Here is a 21,409-nt window from a genome sequence, read left to right on the forward strand (position 1 = left end):
TCTTGTCAGCTCGATCAACCCGGACAAATGTCCCTTTGTCACGAAAGTGGAGTGCGGAGGAACAGGGGGTGGGGGTGGCAGCCCCGCTGAGTGGGGGAGGCAGAGCTCGGGTGGGGGGCAGACAGGGAGCGGGGCCCCTCAGCCTAGCCCCACACAGCGTCCGGTTTTCCCGGGGGGGGGGGGGCACTGTGATGCATTCTGCAGAGTGAGGAACCGGCTGGGCAGCACATGATCCTTTCCTGCAAGGGAGCAAATCCCAGCGCTAACTTCGGGCTGCCTGAGAGCGGCTCCTGCTCCGTGCCCTCGCCTGGCCCCGCTGGGCGGCCGGTAGCCACAGCCGGGTCCCAGCCCCTCCCGGCAGCGGCGGCAGCAGCAGCAGCAGCAGGAGGCGTTTCCGTGTCCACTGCAAACCCCCCTCCCAGCCGGCCCCGCCGCCGCCGGCCCCAGCAGCTCTGGGCTGAGGCTGGACAGGTGGAGGGACGGGCTGGCGGCCCCGGCCGTGGCCCTGGACCAGGAGGGGCCTGCGGGATGAAGATGGACTGGCTACCCCAGCGCTGCCAGCTGCCGGCTGCCCAGGGCTGCTCCCGTCCGGGATGCTTCACTTTGCTGCTGGTAAGACTGAGCCCTTCGTTGCACCAGGCTGTGACCCCTGCAGGGTGCAGATCCTGTGCGGGACAGTGCCCGGGGCAAAGCGATTCCCCCTTGAATGGTCGTTTCCGCTGGTCCCTGGGGCACGCAGCTGCCCCGCATGGCAGGCAAGGAGAGCGGGGGAGCTGCTTCGGGGAAGGTGAATGTGTGGGCAAAAGCGGCATCTCATCTGAACACCCTCCCCACCCCCGTTCAACTCCCCGCCTGCTGCAGAGCAGAGAGTAAAGGAGGCAGTGTATTCCTTCCCGTTTTGTTGGGTAACTTCACAACAGGTTCACTTTTCCGGGACACTACTTGCACACCGCTGAGTGCATTTCCCAGCAAACTTCTCCCTGTCTGTTGGAAAGCTGCAAAGATGCACTTAGCAGAATACAAAATTCTCTGTCTTGGGACAATGCAGATCCCAAGACAACTTAGGCTTTCAGCGTTTAGAAAAAAGACCCATGCACATGCCAGTCTTTATATAGACCAATTCCTGATGCCCAGACATCTAATCCGGTGGGTGATTACGGAGATGCAGATGTAAAGATTGGAGGGCGGGGAAGAGGGACTTTCAAAAAATTGATCTGAGAGAAGAAACACACATATGAAAAATATTCCCCTGTGGACATTTTCAGACTTCGCGTTTGATCGGAAGGCAATTTAAAAAAGTTTCTTTCACTAGTATTGAGGAAACCTTGCTCAACTCAAGGCTGCCAGGATGGTTTCGTTTAGTGATGCATCAGCACTAGAGTTGTTTATCAAAAACATTGAATATGGGGATTTCAAACCCGGATCCAAAACCAGTCCTAGATTTTGTTTTGCAACACCTAAGTGGTGAGATTTTGCAAAATTGCAAATGTCCTGGATTTGACCATCACTTTCCAGCCTCACATTTTTCAGTGATTGTATGGCATGTTGGTGTAGCCCCATTGGTCCCAGGATATTAGAGAGATAAGGTGGGGGAGGTAATATTTATTGGACCAACTTGAGAGGGACAAGTTTTTGAGCTACACAAACCTGAAGAAGAGCTCTGTGTAGCCCAAAAGCTGGTCTCTCACCAACAGAAGTTGATCCAATAATAGATATTGCCTCACCCCCTTGTCTCTTTAATATCCTGGGACCAACCCAGCACCACAAAATTGCATATTTTTCAGTGATCTCACAGAAGTTAGGATCCCACAATGGTGATTTTTGAATCTAAGTCACTTTAAATATTGACAGCTCTGGGTGTATCCAGATTAACAACCCAGAAATCCAAAATTTTCAATCCAATTTGGCCTTCACTTCTTGGACAAATCTGAGGAAACAACAATTGCATTGTTGCATCAGATTTCTCACTTCTTGTCAGGGAAGAAACAGGAGGGTTGTAAATATTGTATTACTCTTTATTTACAAATGTTGCTTGCTGGTACAGCCTCAAGGGATGCACATATAACTTTCATGAAGGTTCATGATTGCCATGCTGAACAGAAGGGAGCGTATATATCTCCCCTAATAAGGAGAATAGAAGCACTGCTCTACTCTGGCAAATACCCATGCCAGAATTGTCTCTGTTTTGAGTTAAATGTAAATTGTCAATGTTCCTTTAACCTTAGCGTGCACACAACCAAATTCACCCATGGAGTAGCTCTATAATCAGATGTAGTTATTCCAGGGATGAATTTGACCCACAAAATTAAATACACAGCTGAGATAACAGTGGAGACTGTTAGGTTTCAGTTTTGGTGCTTTTAAATCAGTTCCTATAACAAACAGAGTATGCAAATATTGTGTGAGTGATTTATGATTTCCTTCTGTAAATATGTTTTTGCTGTACTTGTCCATAGTGGAGACAGAAAAGCAGAAATTCCTTTATCAATAAATTGGATACCAGGCTTGCATAAAAATCTGATTATCTTCAATCTCTACTGTGCAATTTCTCATAAAAACAAACTGTCTGATCAGCCAACCAAACTATACATTTTTATCTTATTTGTATATTAAGGGCCCACTCTTACAGCTTTACTTCCCTTCAGTATCAAGTCTGAAATAATAGTTTATACTGACAGTCAGTTCAGCTTGTTCATGGTTTTGTTTAACAGATGGAATGCCATTTATCCCACCAATGAAGTACTTTACGATTCTAGTTTTTTAAAAAAAAATAAATGTTTTTTATGGTTGTACAGTGGTTGTTTTTGTACATGCACGTTTTTAGCATGATGCTTGCTGAAGCAGGTGGCCCCAGACTCCTAGGTTCTGTTCCAGACTCTGAAACTGACCTATTTATGCACTAAACCCTCTGCTCTAATGTTGGATTGAACCCACTACTGGGGAATGGTTATTTGTTTTAAACATTGTTTCTCTGAACTAAAATAATAAGCTTGATTGTAATAATGGCAACACAAAGAATGGAGACTTTCTTCTTGGCTCGTACATACTGTAAACACTTGGGGTTTCTTTAAAATACAACCTAAATTTGAAGGACACACTTGACCTTGACTCACTGTTGTATTTTGCATTCTATAGGTAATAACTCTGTCTTTACTGATGTACCCAGTGCTGAAGAGTCTAGGTCTTCAGCTGCACTCTGCAGTCACTGGCACCTATATCTCGGGAACCCATTCCATTGCTTTCATTAACTGTCCCAATGAACAAGTTGCAAAGGATATTGCAAGGTACGGTGTCACTTTCATTGCTGTTGTGCATGAATAATTCAAAGCCTGGCTGCCATGAAGTAATGGGTTGTTTGTTTCATTTACAGTAGTCATTTCTAAGGAGGAGGGTTTCTCCCATTCTCTTCACATGACACACACTTTCTCTCCTACTCATGTATTAACTCTCTCCCGCAAACAGCTCCGTAGTGTAGGAACTCAACCTTCTAAAGGAAAATTGTACCAAAAATAAAAATCTATCTAGCTGGTGCAGAATGCAGCTCCCTGCCTCCTTCGAGGCCTAGGCTAATGTGAGCACATCAAGCCTCTTCTCAAATTCCTGCACTGGCTCCCAGTCTGTTTCAGATGCCAGTTTAAGGCCTTAGTCTTAATTCTCAAGGCAATTCCTGGATCAAGCAACCACCATGACAGCTGAACTTCTTGGAGACAGTGCAGGTCACAAACCTCAGCAGCAGTGCATGAGGGTGGAGGGCAAATCATTCTGGGTCAAGGGGATCTGGCTATGAACAAACTTTCAGGGGAGATTAGGTGAATCCAGAGCATGACCACGCTGAGGAAATGTTGCCAAACTTTTCTCTTTCAAAAAGCCTTATCACCATAGCAAGAATGACACTTACAACGCTGACCCCAACTATCCAAACACTCCTCCAGAAAAAAAACTCCTGTAACAATCAACCAACCAACCAACCCACCCAAAACAGAAACCAACCAAAAATAGCCCAAGCAGAGATTCTACCCTAGAAAGGGTAAAGTGTCAGAGGCTCCGATGAAGTCCACTGGGGACTTTGCTATTGCTCTTGACTTTATGTAGAAAGTGCCCAGATGCCACAATGAGAGGTGGGAGTATAAAAGCCTAAAATAGATAAAATAAAGAAAAGAAAACCAGGCCAAAAAAGGGGAGGGCGGGGGGAGAGACAAAATCTGCCACTCAATATCCCTCCCTACTCTAATGCATTTTGCAAGGGCTTCAAATACATCTAGATCTTTTTTTATTTTTAATGTACCATAGATTTGTATGATGAACACTTCACAGATTCCTAGCTACATGGCTAAATAGCTGCTCTGTTCAGAATACTGGAAATGTTTATAGTGGACCGTTAAGTTTCCTGCAACACCTCTTATGAGCTCTGTTCCCTGCTAACTCTCTGCTTGCCAAAACTCTGCCTCTCTTCGGTAATAACAGAGTGTTCCCAAACAGCTATTCAGGAAACAATGGGCTACTAAAGCATTTTCTGTCACCCTTAATACTGCAACTGTATCATGTGTGTTACCACTTGATGTGTATGAAAAAAAGAATAACTGCATTACTGGGGAGAAGACAATTAAGTCTCTGAAAATGCTTCACATTAGCAGCTCCGCAAACATTTTCTGTCTTTTGTTCTCTCTCTTCCAGGGAAGGGAGAGGAAATAAATAATTCCCTGCAGTTCATGCCCATTGCTGAGATTTACATGTATTTTGCTAACATTTTTCTTGGTATTAATGAATTAAAGTTGAGCTCAGAGGAATTTGGATTAAGTGATAATGGATTGTAGCAACTGGCTCTGTGGATGAAAGCTGATTTTCCCAAACCCATTAGCTGCTAGTATGGATGTCTTTATCATTCTAGATTGCTCACTGAGGTACTTATTCCCAGACTCCACTTGCAAGTATTTTCTTTGGTGTTTGTAAAGGCAGAAAACGGTTTCGGATTTCGAGGACTGCTCAGCTGTAAACAAATACAGTTTGGAGGCACACCAGTTAGAGCAAGTTATAACCTGAGTGACCTGCATTGCTATTAATATTGATACTTAGCAGAAGTCTCCCAGTCTTTACAAAATGGAGATTTTGCAGGTGCCTGATTTGGGAAGTTGAGTTTTGGGAGTCCAGAGGGCATGATCAGGCCCTGAAGCATTCTGGAGGTGACCTCACAAATAATCTAAACTAAAAATATTTCAGGCTAATCATTATCTTTTATGAAGATAAGACTGGGTTACACCTGAATATTCCCTCAGCCCCCAGTTTTGCCTTGTATCAGTGCAGTCTTTTTCTTTACTTTTCTGTTTATTTCATATTTCATCTGTCTAGAGTATGAAGACAAATGTGCGTTAATGCTGGGACATAGAAATACACATGAAATATCCAGCCCAAAGCCATCATGAAGTATACAGCCATTTTCAGCCATCCATCTTCATCTTGTTAATATTTGCATTTCCCTGAGGGTCCATGTGTTTCATAGATCTCAGTTCATTGGAAGGGGGGAGGGAATGGCACCAAACAATATCCCAGGAATTGTACTTTACACTTCTATGGTGCTTTAAAAACGTGAAGTCTCACAACACCTCAGAATTAAGTAATTATTATAAGCTCTGCACAGCACTGACCTCCTGCTCATTGGTAAAAATGCATAGGACACTGTTGCTACTCTTTAGAGAACAGTTCCCTTCACAGAGGAATTGCTTTACTGGATCAGACCCAGGATCCATACAGCCCAGCACTCTCTCTCCCACAGTGGCCAATACCGGCTGCTTCGGAGGAAGGTAGAAGGATTCCCATAACCTGCTCATAGGTGATGTTCCTTCTTTGCTTCCAATCAGTCAGTGGTCATGGTAGCCTGAAAGTTTATGTCCCTTTTATTTGTTATCCTGCTCCTTTGCCTGTTGTGAGGATTAACAGAGGGCTGCAGTCTCCAGGGCTCTCAATCTGGCATGCTTCACCTGCATCAATTTGATAACTTTTTTCATGTAATATATCAACCACATTCTTGATGTGGTTCTGATCGTGTCTCATGTCTGCAATCCCTGTTGACCTTAATCTCAGACCCAAGACTTTTAGAAAAAAATTAAGTATGATTTTCCTCCTAAACTCTCACACCTCTAGTAGATCATTAGGACTGGTTGAAAATTTCCTGTCAAAACATTTCTTGATGACCAATTGGGTTTGAAAAGTGAAAATTTCCCCAGGAAATATCTCAAAAAAATATTTTTTGTCAAAAAAACAAAACCCTGAACATTTTTGGTTTAGTTGATGGCTGTTTTGGGTCATAAATGTTCAGGTTTTCAATAAAAAGTTGAGATCTTCCATGGGAAAAACCTGCATTTTCTCAGCAGCTGTATAGATTATGTTACAAGTACTAGGGGTTTACAGTTGAAATTAAGAGCGTGTATGTACATCACTGAATCTGAAGACAGTGGTTTCCCCTAATATCCCTTCTTTCTCCATCCCCTGCATGCTGAGGTGGCGTGCATGCTTTATACAGTTTTCCTCTCAATTTAATTCCAATTAAAAGTATATTTTCCTAGTTATCTGGTAGTAATCTGAAATGAAAATATCTGAGTGATTATTGTCATTTGCCTTTCAGTAAGGGGCCTCTTTCAATAATTACGGAACCAGCCACTCACTCATCTCTCTTTTAAAGTAGAAACAGAGGACTTGGAATGTCTGGACATGTCACAGCCGTCAAACTGGGAACTGCTTCCTATCAGTTGCAAGGGGCTAGTTGGCTTGGCTTTCCACCATTAAAATCCTCAGCTCAGAATCTGTTCCTGCTGAAGTGTTAATGTCACCATGTCCTCATGCTTCTGTGCTGTATTTTTCCCTCTTCCAGGCAAGCTGCCAAACAAGTTTGCTCCAGAAACTGCTCCTCTCCAGGGATTGCCGTCACGGTCAGCTTTTGCCATTAAGCTGTGTTCTATGTCCCTCAGGGTGTCAGACACATGGGGCAGTGCTAATGTAATAGTAGTGCTACCAACATTCAAGTTAGAGTTTAATATAATACCTGTAGGAGACAAAAATAACATCTAGATCAGTGTAAATGTAGCATTTTTACTGCTATAAAATACACCAGCTAGAAGGCCTGAACCAAAGCCCATTGAAGTTAATGAAAGACCCCTGGGGCTTGGATCAGGCCCATAATTCAGATACAAAATCTTTGTTTGTTTTCGAACCTTAATCTGGTTTAACGGCAAAGAAATATAGATTCAAAGAGCTTGCGCTGTGCCCGGCTCTTCCCAATGGCAGCACATGTGCACAGCTTAGTTTATGTGTAGGGTCTACACAAAGTGTAACGTGTTTTCTTTTAAGCAGTAATCAGATTTTCAAGTAACTACACTTGACCAAGCAACACATTTGCAACTAGAATGAGCCACTTTAAAGCTGGAACCGAAACCTTTCGATAGCTTCTTTTTTTGGGGGGGGGGAGGCGGGGGTAGGGGTGTTGGTAAAGAAGCAAATCATTTTGCTACGTAACATGCATTTTTAAATGTCCTTTGTCTTTTGATATGTTTCCATCTCCAAGTGTTCTTGGTTTGTGCCAGTCACCAACACTTAAACATTCACCAGCAATTGCGAAAATCAAGCATGAAAAATTGTGTCATGCTGTCTGGAGACAGGTTATCACCTAGAAAAGCTTTTTGTGGCTACTTATGGATGCATAAGTACTGAACATTAAACATTTGATGTGCATGAGCCACAGTTTAAATGGCTCCCTAATGGATACTGTTTCACAAGAAGTTATATTGCATTCCCTGTCCTAGTCCGTGCTCCTCAGGGACCAATTTCTGACCTGCTAAGTTGTAGCAAAAATTCTGGATCAAATCTCTGCAGGAGGGACATAAATAGTTTCCTTAAAGGGACAGCATCAGAAGTTTCTTCTTATGCTTTCTCTGATATTTGCAATTTTCTGTTAGAAGGCTGGTGCAGACCTTGCCTTCCTGTTTTTCCTTTTTCATATGACAAAAATGGATTTTCTCTTTCCTGCTCCAGTTTATTTTGCCACATAAGTCAATATACCTTTGCTTTGTTTACATCCTTCCTTGTGTCAGGGATATTATTTATTAATTGTGCTCCCTCTGCTGGCCAACTGATTGATGCAACAAAGTGAAATATAAAATCTTGCACAAAGATTGCCTCTCTCTTTTGTCTTAAGAGATTTTTTGCAATCCAGGGGCCATTCCTCATTAGAGGAAAGCTAACATTAGCCTTCAGCATTATTGCAGAGGACTCCACAAAAGCAATATAGCTTACTGGGAGATGGTCACCCATTTCAGAGGTGTCACCTGAATACAGGAGTAGTTCCCAGGAACTCCTCGGTTCTAATCCCAGCTCTAATAGTGTCTGCCTGTGTGGTTTGGGGTATGTCATGTAATCTTTCAGGGCCAGCTTCCTCCTCTGTAAATTTGAGATGGGGAAGATAAATTCTTACCTACTTTAACTGGTTAAGAGGATTAATTAGTGTTTTTAAAGCACCTTGAGGAGAAGAGGGCTAAGCATTATTATAGCAATCAGCTGCATCTTTTGAAAACTGTCCCCTGTTCTGTAGTATGTTACTGCTTCTTCAAATCACTTAGTAAGATAAGACAGTATGACTTTGACCTAAATAGTAAAACTGAGTCAGTTTCAGCCATTCACTGGATCGCGTCATTTCTCCCCTTCTGAGATACTCTATGTTGTGTGAGATTCAGGCACTGCATGGCTAAAAACTCAGCTCCTTGGGCCACCTGCTCATAGTCTCCCCCATATTGTTCCACTGGGGAAAGAGGTCAGGTTATTTGACTATCCCGTGGGGCGTGGCTCCACTCCCATCATTGCCCATGGCTCCCTCAGAAGCTGTGCTGCCGTACTCGCTTTGGCAGTGGCTGCACCCAACCCGTTCCTCCAGGAGCTGGGAACCAGCCTAGACCCAAGAGAAGCATGGCTTGGAGAGTGACTGCACTCTGGCGTCTCGCCTCCCTGGTGCCCGTTGCTGTGCCATGGAGGGGATTTCCCAGTATCCATGGGAAGAAGGCAATGGAGCTGCTTTTCTCCCCCTCCATGGGACTGTCCCTTTTCCTTCCTGCTACTAGAGGAGAGGCCAGTGTGTGGTCCTGCATTGTGGCAGGGCGAATAGTAACAAGCCGCCTCCATTGTCTCATGGATCTGGCTGCGGAATGTGTAGACAGACAAAGCAGGTCTAATAATAAAGATGTGAAAGGAAGCTTATGAGAATCCAAATGAGAACCCAGCCTATCTAAATTGCTTTGCTTTATGGGTTAGGTGCCAGATTTGAACCTGTTACATAATTGCATACTGGTACCGTGCCTGGATGTCGACAGCTGACATGGGTTAGTTACCGTCTGTGCTGATTTAGGTTGCATCTGGGGCAGGTCACCCTGTGATGTTAAACAGTCCTCAATCTACATGTGGTATTTTCACAGCTTGTGACATGAAATCCTCTTTTAAGGATAAAAGATTCACTAGATGATATAGGTTGTTTCATAATCCCACCTAGGATATATTATCATCTGGATGTAAGGGCGGTAATTTTAATTTGCTCAGAGCCAAAGCAGGTTTGTTTTATTTTGTTTGAAGTAGCTAATAGTGTACAAACATCAGGGTTGATTTAACCATCAAACCCACTGAGGGTTAATTCCTACAGCTGGGTGGATTTATTCTTTCATTCTCTATTCACTCCTGACTCTTTGTCTGGAATTTCGAGGTCATATTTTTAACCCAAGTGTAATTGCTAGGAGCTTAAAGTTTTCATTGCCATAGCGCTCAGTACAAAACACAGGCCAGAGTTAAAGAAAAACAAATTACAAGCCTAACAGGGCCAGCCTTCAAAGAACGTTTAACACCATTTTGGGGGCAGAGGGTGCAAAAGAAACAAGCTCGACGGGCTCTCCAAAAGTGTCAAGACACTGGTGAGGTTGGTAGGCACAACCTTTGACCTAGTACTCCTAGCCATCTTCCTACCCTGGCCCACAATTGCTTCCGTGCTCACTTCTGCCGGCAGCCCAGATGTAACGCACCGGCAGCCCTGCAGTAACGAACTAGTCCTCAACCAAAGGAGGAAGATTTCAGGAAGGGACGGATTTGGGTTTCAGGTTTTGAATAACTTTCTGGTATGAAAAGGCCGATGTTGTTAAACCTTTAGTACATTCGATGATTTTTAGTCTGCTGTGCATGCAAGAAGTGGAGTCTCATGATGTGAGTTTATGACTGGGAGTCAGGGACTCCTTTGATCTAATCCCAGCTCCAATTCTTAATCTCAGCCTCAGTTTCCCCACTTGTAAAATGGGGATAAGACTGATACATCATGGGGATGGTGCAAGGTTTCATTAGCTAACATTTGAGACGTCCATCCATTCCTATGAGTCCTGCATATTACACCAGGCCAGCACTGATGCTGGGACCTTCAGGGTCTATCAGCAGCAACCTGGAGGGACCGTCCCCCTGGCTGAGCCAGTAGGAGACGCTGAGCTAATCTCAGCTGGAAACTGATTAATCGTGTCTCAGATGTCAAGGCTTGTCACTGGAGGAAACAGCTCAAGGTTAACTTCACAGCACAAGGTGGAGGAGGGTGCTGGGAGTGGAGGAAGTACAGTTTATTTACAAACTCACCTTGTCTGTTCTGTTTAGGGCCATTATGGATAAAAAGCTGGCTGCCTGCGTGAATATCCTGCCGAAGGCCTCGTCTATGTGAGTTGCACTGAACGTTCCTTGAAAGGACATACAAATGCTTGTCTGCAAATGGAAGCCTAAGCCAGGAATAGCAAACCCAAGAGGTGCCGGAGCACCCACAACTGGCTCAGCACCTCTCAGGATTAGGCCAATGAAACCATGCAATCAGGAGACCAATTTATTTGTAGAAGGCTGCACTGCTTTCCGATTGCTAGACAGGGAGATAAGAGTGACCCCTGTACTGCCACAGTGCATTAAGCATATTAATAATAGGGGGTGGATGGTAGACATGCCTGCCTGTGGCCATTTGTTTATTGGTTACTTAGGAATAGAAATCTTCGCAAAGAGGATTTTAGCCTCTTTCACCATGATTTAATGTGGGTTATTTCTTTCATGAGACCTAAACTTATAATATTAATTGATGTCTTCATACGGTAGGAAGGGGCAGCCTTTTGGCCCTGGAATATGAAAACAGCAATAATACTTATGGGCATCCTGGGCCTTACACCCACAGATCAGAAACCTTGTCATTAATGAATGACGCTCAGGACATATTAATAACCTCATTGCACAGCTGGAGAACCAAGGCATGGAAAGGTGTTGTGACTAGCGCCTGGTCCCCCCCACCCCACACCCACACCCACACACCCAGGACTAGCACAAAGATCTTCCCTTTCCAGTGCCTGAGCCACTGGACCATCCTTCCTCTCCGAGGGCCGGCCCCAAAGCCCAGTGAAGCCATCCACTCCAAGGCAGACTTCTGTGGGCTCTGGATCAGGCCCCGCATGCACCACACAGCTCCCCACCAGCCACAAATCTATCTGGGACCCTACCCACCCTTTCCTAACCTGGCAGGTAGAGCCGAACAACAGCACCCCAAGCAGAGCTGGTCCAAGCAGTGCAATTCTCTAACTTTTCTCCCACTCCACTGATCCCTCAGTAGCCCTGGGCTCACCTGCCCCATCTCAGGAGGAGTCTCTGTTCCTACTTGGATCTCTCTCTGGGCAGTCTCAATCGGGGTGATGCCATTGAACTCAACTCCTGCAGAACCATCCTACAAAGGAGATCAGTTCTGGGTCCAGTTCTGTTCAATATCTTCATCAGTGATTTAGATAATGGCATAGAGAATACACTTATAAAGTTTGTGGACGATACCAAGTTGGGAGGGGTTGCAAGTGCTTTGGAGGAGAGGATTAAAATTCAAAATGATCTGGACAAACTGGAGAAATGGTCTGAAGTAAATAGGATAAAATTCAATAGGGACAAATGCAAAGTACTCCACTTAGGAAGGAACAATCAGATGCATGCATAGAAAATGGGCAATGACTGCCTAGGAAGGAGCACTGTGGAAAGGGATCTGGGGTCATAGTGGATCACAAGCTAAATATGAGTCAACAGTGTAAGGTTGTTGCAGAAAAAGCAAACATCCTTCTGGGATCTATTAGCAGGAGTGTTGTAAGCAAGACACTAGAAGTAATTTTTCCGTTTTACTCTACGCTGACTGGGCCTCAGCTGGAGTATTGTGTCCAGTTCTGGGTGCCACATTTCAGGAAAGATGTGAACAAATTGGAGAAAGTCCAGAGAAGAGCAACAAAAATGATTAAAGGTCTAGAAAACATGACCTATGAGGGAAGATTGAAAAACCTAGGTTTGTTTAGTTTGGAGACGAGCAGACTGAGAGGGAACATGAGAACAGTTTTCAAGTATGCAGAAGGTTGTTACAATGAGGAAGGAGAAAAATTCTTCTTCTTAATCTCTGAGGATAGGACAAGAAGCAATGAGCAAGGGAGGTTTAGGTTGGACATTAGGAAAAATTTCCAAACTGTCAGAGTGGTTAAGCACTGGAATAAATTGCCTAGGGAGGTTGTGGAATTTCCATCATTGGGGATTTTTAAGAGCAGATTGGACAAATACCTGTCAGGGATGGTCTAGATAATGCTTAGTCCTGCCATGAGTGCAGGGGACTGGATTAGATGACCTCTCGAGATCCCTTCCAGTCCTATGATTCTACAAATGGCTCCTCTCTGTTTTTGGAGCGGTGTGTGCTAATCCGTGTTAAGTCTGGATCCTGGTTACACTTATGCACACACAGCTGTTTTAGCCTCCTCCTTCCCAGGCCAACTGAGCCCTAGCTGCTGCTCACTAGCCACTCTGATGCCTCCAGATGACTTCTGGCCTCCGGCTCCGGGCACATGGGTGGCATGATGGAGGCATTCTGCCAAGAGAATTGTTCTAAAAGGGCACGAGTGTGATCAAGGGGATTTGCTCATTGTGAGTCAATGAGAAAGAAGCGGGGCTGGGATCAGTTACATGGTTCCAGGTGAAAGCCATTTCTGCAGGGAGTTATTCCCCAGCTGCCAGTGTGTAGGGTTCTGCCAGCTATCAAGCAATCATTTTACTTCCTTTCTAGATTTCCTGAAAGAAACACTGATACAGCCCTGGTTAGCATGGGCAGGTGCCATGCAATCTGCAGTACACAGAGCTGCTGACCTGTAGCATCCCCTGTTATTTCCAGTCCTGGGCCCCCAAACAGCCCTGGCAACACACTTTGCTGTTCCCTTGCTGGTCCACACCTCAGCATAGCTCTGCCAACTCATTCAGACTCCTCTCCTAATCTTGCCCCCACCCAGTTCTGCTGAGGCACCTCAATCCTGACCCATGGTAGCTCCAGCCGCTCCAACACTACAGACGCTCCCTCATCTACTCTGTGTAGACCTAGCACCAGGCAAGCAGCTGGACATTTTCTAGGGCGATAAATGTTCATTTTTCATAAATGCAGTGATTGCCCTCAAGACTGTCACATCCCATGGGGGTTCTGACATGGAAGTAATTTAAAATGCTGACAGTTGCCTGGTACCTCAGTGACTCTCCCCACGCTCGGCTTTTCCAGCTCGGATCAGCAACCGGCTGCCAGATTTACCCTCGCTCTGCAGACACGTGGCTCAGGCAGACAATCTACCCCTGAACACTCTACCCTTCGTACATGCTTATAAAGCCCCTTAGTGTGCTTGGGAAGTGAGCCGCTTTGCCCGTAAATGTCATCCAAGGCGTTCATTCCCTCCTGTGTCCAAACAGCCAGACTTAGTTCCCAAACTTGCAATGCGCTCTGCTTGGGCAGACCTCATGGAGGCAAGGGTCCACCTGTGCTGGACCTGGGCCTTACTGAGCACGGGAGAAAGCGTTTAGCCAGCAATCTGTCAGGTTTGTGACTCCACCTGCTCAGTCAAATCCACCGCAAGTGATTAGAAAACGTGACATTTCTAGAACGACACAGAACAAAATAAGGAAATGTGACCTTGTAGCATGCACTGACCAGGCAAAATTCAAACAGTAATAATACCTAGCTCTTACAGAGTACTTTCCTTCAGCAGATCTCAAAGCACTTCAATGTCTTTAATGGATTTTTTATGCTGAGCCGTATAAATGGGGCTGCAGGCATTTACTGTATTTATTTATTTCTTCTTCTTTTAAATCTAGGTATTTTTGGAAAGGGGAAATAGAAGAAGCCACTGAAATACTTCTAGTAAGTGTCTGGTCCTGTGTATGTAGTAGAGAGACACGTTTCTAAGAGGAGCCCCGTTTCTGACACTCACGTATGATTAATTCAATTATGAGGATTTGCGAGGACGGCTCCAGCTCAGCGCAGTAGTGGCCAAGAGCTGATACCATCTGAGGCCTGCGTGAAATGGATTCGGAGGTTCTCTCTCCAGTTCCTTGAGCACAGGGGTCCACATCACAGAAAGCCCCAGCAGAGAGACGCTGGCCTCAATGAGCCACAGTAGGCTGGACTCTCACTTTGGGAAGATTCATTCACAGCAGCAGGCAAGGAAGGGGAAACATTTACTTTACTCAGCAGGGCTGTCAGTTCAGCATTTTTCCTGCATGTACGGGGCTAGAAGCACCAGCCCCATTGTGCGGGGCACTTTCCAGACACATAGAATGATCGAGTCCCTCCTCTGAAGAGTTTACAGTCTAAGCAGACAAGGCAGGGAAATTATTCCTCTCCCTGTTCTACACACAACACCGAGCTCTTTTATAATTCATCAGTAGATCTCAAAGCACTCTACAAAAAGGAAGTAATTGTCATTATCCCCATTTTACAGATGGGAAATGGAGGCACAGAGCAGTGAAGTGACTTTTTCAAGGTCACCCAGCTAGCCAGTGGAAAAAAGCTGGGAACAGAACCAAGGTCTCCAGTCCAGTTTTCTACCCACTAGGCCACACTGTCTCTCAGATGGGAAACTGAAGCACAAAGAGATTAAATGATTTGCCAGACATTCTGCTGCAGACGGTGCTAGTGTATTTCAGACATCTCCCATGGGACTCTAGCTCAGAGTTACTTGAATAATTTGCATATGCCATAATATTGCCATGAGACTTCCTAAGTGACTTTAATTCCCTCGAGAGAACTAAAGTAGATCTTGTCAGCACTAGTGAGCAAGAATCATGTAAGAACAATTCCGCTGTCCCAGATAATATTTCTCTTTATATCGTCTCTTTTTCTTTTACAGTTAGTGAAAACCAGGACGTCAAAAATAAGTGAATTATCGGACTACATCAGGTGAGGCTCCTGCCTGTTGCAAATGATATTTTCCCCCTAAACTAAATTTGCCACCTCTAACTCAACCAGTCAGAGGGCACAGTTACTTCCTCCCAACACCCATGGGTAGTCGTTCAGCGACTTGACTGCTTCTGCAGGTGCCAGATATCACAGATATCAGATCAACTCAAACCTTACACTAACATGAAAAACTAGGTAAAGCCCAGCTGGTTTCTGGTTGAAATTGTGTCCACATACCTCAAAAAAGTCTCTAAGGTTCACCAACCTGGACGGAGCTTCAGCTTTTGTGTTGTAGCCACAGGGAATTCCCGGAATCAGTGCAAAGCTAGGTGAAACAGAGTGGTTTGGTCTTAGCCGTACCTTTGAAGGAAATATTTTTCTCACAACATGAACAATTAGCCTGTGGAACTCACTGTCACAAGAGATCATTAAATTATCAAGATCCAATTATATTGATCCACTGATATGGATAACAAGAATATCTAGAGTCATCATAGTCAATACATAAGAGCTTTGGAGAGGATATCAACCCTGATACTTCAGGGCTTAAGTCAACCTCTAACAATGGGGAGTAAGAAGGAAACTTGCCCTTAAAACAGGTGATCCTATGATTGCCTACTTCAGGGTTTCTTGCCTCTTTCTCTGAAGCATCTGGTACTGGCCATGGTTGGAGACAGGCTGCCAGGCTAGATGGGCCACTGGTCTGATCCAGTCTAGCAATTCCTGTGTGTGAGAATGATTCCCGCTCACCCCTGAGCAGCCCCGTGTGGCTGGGTGCCCAAACACAAGGGTAGGATCTCACTTCCCTTTTGGGGGCTCTACAGCAGACTCTCTTACCCCAATAATACCCCTCCTCGGGGCTGGTTTGTTACAAAGCATAGTGCAAATAATCCCTCCCAAAACACATCCATTTATCACACCCACTGCATATAGTCCCTAGAATCCCCCAACATATGGCTCATCAGTGTAACACATACCACAGTCTAGCATCTTCCACCACACCAGGCTCTTCTTCAGGCCTGTCCTGTCCTGCCAGCGTGATTTCCTGCCTTCAGCCTTCTCTGGCCCTTGGCTTCAGTTTAGAAGCTAGCAAGCAATTCCCTCTGCTGCTCTCCTGCCTTCAGTCCTTCCAGCCCTCTGGCCTTTCTTCTGGTTTGGAGAGACCCTTTGGGAAGCCTCTCTGCAGGCAGCCCACCTGCTACCCGCCTCCCATAGCTTCCATCAGGGACCTCCCATAGATGCTGCCCCATTCACTTAATTGGTCAAACTGGCAACAGCTGTACTGGCATAAAGGAGCTGGACCATCTTCATTTAAAGGGGCCAGACACCCTGTGATGCTGTGTTCACTTAAACCCCAAACTCACAGCAAAAAGCTCATGGATTTGAAGAGAAGGGCCACAGAACTGCTTTGAAGTCAGAGGCAGAGCTCTGGAGGCCTTTCTTGAAAGGTGCTCCTGTGAACTGAAAGCTCCTAATTTCTTGGGGCTGTAAATAAGATTGAGCTTGTTCCTACAGCAGAAATGATCCGCTCCCATTGGGGGTTGTGTGTGTTTTCCATTTTAGATCCATGCATCCCTTTGAGATTCCTGAATTTATCAGCCTGCCTATAGACCAAGGAAACCCCCTCTATTTAAAATGGATTGAAGAAGGTGTCCCCGATGACTAGCTGGACTGCACCATTCTGTCCTCCAGACATACCCAGCATGTCCTTCCTGCCAGGAGTAGAGGACCTTTGCTTTGGCGCTCTAGTCTTCTCTCACTGTCTAGTCTTCCCTGCACCAGGTGGGACTGGTGCATACATACGAAAGGACAATAAAACCCCAAGGGAATGTAGGTAGCACAAGCGCCTGGGATTTGGAATTTGACTCCTACTTGAAATACAGTTTAATGGACACGCCTCGTTTGTGTCAATCTACATTCTACTGAGCATTTAGCAACACATTGTAAGTGGAGCCTGAAGGAGAGAAAGGGCACAAGTTGTCCACGAATAGTTCCAAAGTTGTGAACAGCAGGGTTTGCAAAGGTGTGTGCGATGGGATGTGAGCTCCTAGGGAGACGCTATGGCTATTTTTAGGACCACAGGGTGAAAATGCACAGGATAGACCCCAGCAATACAGTCCATGGAGAACGACCAGAGTTCCAGTCCACTGGCTTTCAGGGGTTGGCTGCACTGCAGAGGAAGCATGTGCAGCCCCAGTGACCGCTGGTCTGTCTGCCTCCTGAAGAAGGGTTGCTGCAAAGTGGAGGAACCAAAGATGGGGAAGGTCCTGCCCAGCCCTCTGTCCCACCTGCCCAAATGAACGTAAATCAGGATGCAGCAAAACGTCCCATGATGCACCAGATCATGTCATCTCCTGCTGTGCGGCACTGTTTGCAGCAACATGCTGCTTTGCGTCCTGACAAGGCAGCAGAGCCAGCCATTCAGAGTGCTGCCTACTGAGCATTTGTGACAGGATCCCAGGCAGCGCAAACAAGAACCCACTGGGGTGGGGAAAAAGCTGGACTGGGGGCCGCAGCTGACAATAGCCCACTGCTTCTGGGACGAGCACAAACGGTTAATGCTCCCCAGAGCATACAGCAATGCCTAAAGGCAGCAGGGAGCCAGTGAGGGCCTGTGCCATGCTGCACAACAGTGCCAGGCTAAGGAGACATTGGTCCCAACAAAAACTTCCCTCTGGCTGAAGCAAACACTTTCTCCCTTGGCAGCATGTAACACTGCAGACTGAGGCACGGGCTTTTAATAGATTTATTTTATTATCACGTAAATTATGGACCACTATGTAGTAACTGATGTGTCCAAGACGTTAATAAACAGAAGTATTTCTTACTCCTGATGCCTGGTTTGCTCTTAGACTTTTGTGGTTATGAAAAGGCCAGTTGGGCTGAGAAGGGCAGTCCTGCTCTGGCATTGATCTTCCTGGGAATGTGGGCTGGGGAGTGGATTCTTCAGCACGCTCTGCCCTCGCGTATGCGGGCCAATGTTTGTGGTGAAGCCACCAGGAAAGAGGGTTCCCTTTGAGAAGGACTAGGCCTTTCGGCCACTGTACTGCCAAAATGTTGGGCGTAGGTTATAACTCCAGCCTGGACCTGTTCTTGCTCCCATTGGTCAGTTCTGCCAGTGGTTTATTCAGTTAATTCACGCAGGGCCTGATCTAAAGCGGAGTGAAGCCAATGAGAGTCTCTCCCTTGGCATCAGGGGGCTTTGGCTCAGGCCCATAGTGCTGCGGGTGGGTGACGCTTTGCATGTGTCAGTTGATGTCCCTGCGCTGAATGTAAAGTATACAGCTAGCACCCAGAGACGTCGCCATGCTGTGGGGTGGGATGATAAAACCGAGGGAGCAAGGGGCCAATAGGAAGGGGAAGGGGTCTGCAATGGGAGCAGAACTGGGTCACTTGAAGCTGCGTTTAAAATCAGATTAACCCTAAGGGAGCCGGACCAGGGCTGGCCTTGCTGGAACTGCTTGGCAGATGCTGTCAGGGCTGAGGCAAAGGATGCAGCGCTGGAGAATGCCTGACCACTTGAACCACCGCTGCGTGCATCTGCTAGTCAAAGAGCACTTGACATGAAGCCAGGCCCTAGACACTGGAGGCGAACCATCCCCTGCTCAGAGCCGGAGTAAAGGGGGTTTCACTCCCTTGAAGCCAAAAACATATGAGAACAAGTCGGGGAGGAAACTTGCACCGTCTGAAATTCAATGAGAGATGTGCGCAGGAGGGGTGACATCACTCTCCCTGTGCTCGTTATCACCTGCAGCCGTTCCTACCTACTGGCGTCACTCGTGATTTCTCTGGCAATTTGCTGTGGTTTTAAATGGGCCCTGGATGTGCTAGACTGTGGAATTAAAGCTAATTTGCAGAAAAAGGGTCAGCAACCAGCAAATGGGAAAGAGATTTATTAGTGGGGCTGAAGGGCAGATTGGCCAGGTCCCTTCCTTTTCTAGTATCAACTTATTTGTTAGGTGCCATGAATGTTCCAGTGCTAAACGTAATTAGTGGGATACTGGCAGAACACGTGGAGAACATCCCTGCGCCTGCAGAAAAGGAGCCATTAGCTCTTTAATGAGCACATGTGGACAAGATCGCTGTTTGACATCACAGCCAAAGGAAAAAAAGTCTGTCTATACCTGGTCAGATTTGTACCGTGAACCCTGAAAATTGCCTCAGAATTTGAAGGTGAAATGAAATGTCCTAGGGCAGGGAGATTTTAACGGGTGAGTCATTTAATAACCTGACTGTGAGAAAACACTCTGGGGCACTTAGCTGACCTAGGAGCTTTGCAGCAACTTGTGAAAGAGCTCATGGCACATTCAGGCAGCTGCCCGCCCTAGGATCCTGCACATGCCTAGGGGAGCACTGGCCTGGCCTGAGAAAGCTGAAAGGTGAGCGTGAGCCTGGCATGCCAGCCTCACAGCGTGTCAAGGAGATTGAGCAGTTCAGGATCATGGCACCAGCAGAACAAGAGGCCCTGATTGCTGCTACCTCTGCTGCCCCTGTTCTAAAGCCAGTGAGGATGTCAGACTCCAGGGCTGTCAAGCCAGCGGCCCAGAACAGAACTACTTCCCTGCTCTGTGAAGAGTCACCCTCTGCCCCGGGCTCTAGGTACATGTTAAAGAAAAGCACAGAACTGTCTGAAATAAACTGGAGTAATTCTGTCTCCCCAGCTCCTGGGTGCGAGCCTACTTTGATTTACACTCTTTACTTTCCTCCTACTCTTTAAACTCAGAGTGAAATGCTAGCGCTTTAATGGTTAAAATACCTCAGCTCCGTACAGTTCAGTGCTCCCTTGAAGCTCCTCTTGCCTAATGGTCCAGTTTAAAGGATTTTTCACATTTCTTAGCCTCTTGGACCAGAGCTATGCAGGCTAATCCTGTTACAGTACAAAGCGCATAAGTGCTGCTGTAAATCAGAGGCCTCATCTCCACAATGCTGCCAACATAAAGTATGCATGATACTGTATGATAAGCCAGGATAGGAAAAAATGCATCACTAATCTGCTCCTTTTCATCAGCTGACAGAGTTCTAGCTCACACACCGCAAGGAAACAGGGCTTTTATTTCCTTTAACAGGATATGTGATGTCACTGTTGAGTATAAACATAGAATTTCCCCAAGCTGAGAACCAGGTCTTTCCACCCTGCCCTTTGTTTTGCAGCTAGAAATTACATGAACAGCAAATTAAAACACCAGATTTAGTAATTCTGGTGACAGCCCCTTGTGTGACTGGAATCCTGTCAGATTTCACCCGGCTAAGCAGGGTCAGGCTGGGCCACAGAACTACCAAGAACCCCTTGGCGCTCCGGGGACCAGTGCTGGGAACTCAGCGAGTGGCACTCCATCTCCTGAGTCAATGCGCCATCATAGTGATAGTGAGACAGCAGGGCTGCTGCTATTCCGATGAATCGTAAAACCAAGGTCCTGACCACTTGTAATTAAAGAGCCCACAACCCTTTTTGTTCTAGCCCTAGTGTCCTAGCCAAATTCCAGTCCAAATTCCATCAGGTTTCCTAATCCCTCCGGCTGCTTCTGTTGGACTCCAGTATACTATTTTTATTTCAAAAGTCTGTATTCATGAGCGGTGGGCTGCAAATACAGGGAGACTTTTAAAAATGCCATATGGAAAAAAAATTCTAGCTACTTTTATCTCCACAATAGGATTAACACTAAGTTAATCACCTGTTTATTGCTAGAATAAACTGGTTGTTACATTCTGTCTCCCTCAATACCGCCTGTAGAATAAATTGGATATTAGTATTCTTTATATCCTAGCCTGAACAGTTGTGCAATTTATGCATTTCACCCAGAGATGGCGGCATGTCACCGTTGGGGAAGTAATTCCTCTAAGCAGTATACATAGCTTGCAGATATGCTCCCTTCACACACCTGCTTAGCTCCAAAATAAAAGTTTCCTGGGTGGGAATATAGAGAAAATTCATGAACCAGCCAACTAAATACCCCAAAAAAGCAAAGGAGGGTCTTAGCTCCATAGGTAAGTGCATTTCAATGGAGCCATGGTGCCAGGGGAGCAGTAAAAGGACCCTTCCCCCTAAGAAACAGAGGACGTCTGTGTGGTTGGCTCGGTGCCTCCAATGGATCCCTGAGAGCTGCAGGGTTTTGGGGAGGGGCTCCTTGCTTCTCCTGCAGGACTGACCCC

The 21,409-nt window shown here is 45.9% G+C and overlaps 1 protein-coding gene across 1 annotated transcript; it reads left to right on the plus strand.

The window, feature by feature from the left end:
• The first annotated feature begins 241 nt into the window (after positions 1 to 241).
• LOC120386562 (protein CutA homolog) lies at positions 242 to 18,093 on the plus strand. The gene is made up of 6 exons (XM_039505942.1): positions 242 to 612; positions 3,136 to 3,284; positions 10,657 to 10,716; positions 14,176 to 14,221; positions 15,210 to 15,259; positions 16,823 to 18,093. The coding sequence occupies exons 1-6, from the start codon at positions 529 to 531 to the stop codon at positions 16,923 to 16,925; spliced, it is 492 nt and encodes a 163-aa protein (XP_039361876.1). The 5' UTR covers positions 242 to 528; the 3' UTR covers positions 16,926 to 18,093.
• Positions 18,094 to 21,409: the final 3,316 nt, after the last annotated feature.

This window comes from Mauremys reevesii, linkage group 19 (genome assembly GCF_016161935.1).
Source record: "Mauremys reevesii isolate NIE-2019 linkage group 19, ASM1616193v1, whole genome shotgun sequence".
Taxonomy (NCBI): Eukaryota; Metazoa; Chordata; order Testudines; family Geoemydidae; genus Mauremys; species Mauremys reevesii.

Coding starts and splice junctions, on each gene's coding strand:
- LOC120386562 (XM_039505942.1), top strand. CDS start 529: ATGAAGATGGACTGGCTACCCCAGCGCTGCCAGCTGCCGGCTGCCCAG. Junction 14,222..15,209: donor AAGCCACTGAAATACTTCTA/GTAAGTGTCTGG, acceptor TTTCTTTTACAG/TTAGTGAAAACCAGGACGTC. Junction 15,260..16,822: donor GAATTATCGGACTACATCAG/GTGAGGCTCCTG, acceptor TTTCCATTTTAG/ATCCATGCATCCCTTTGAGA.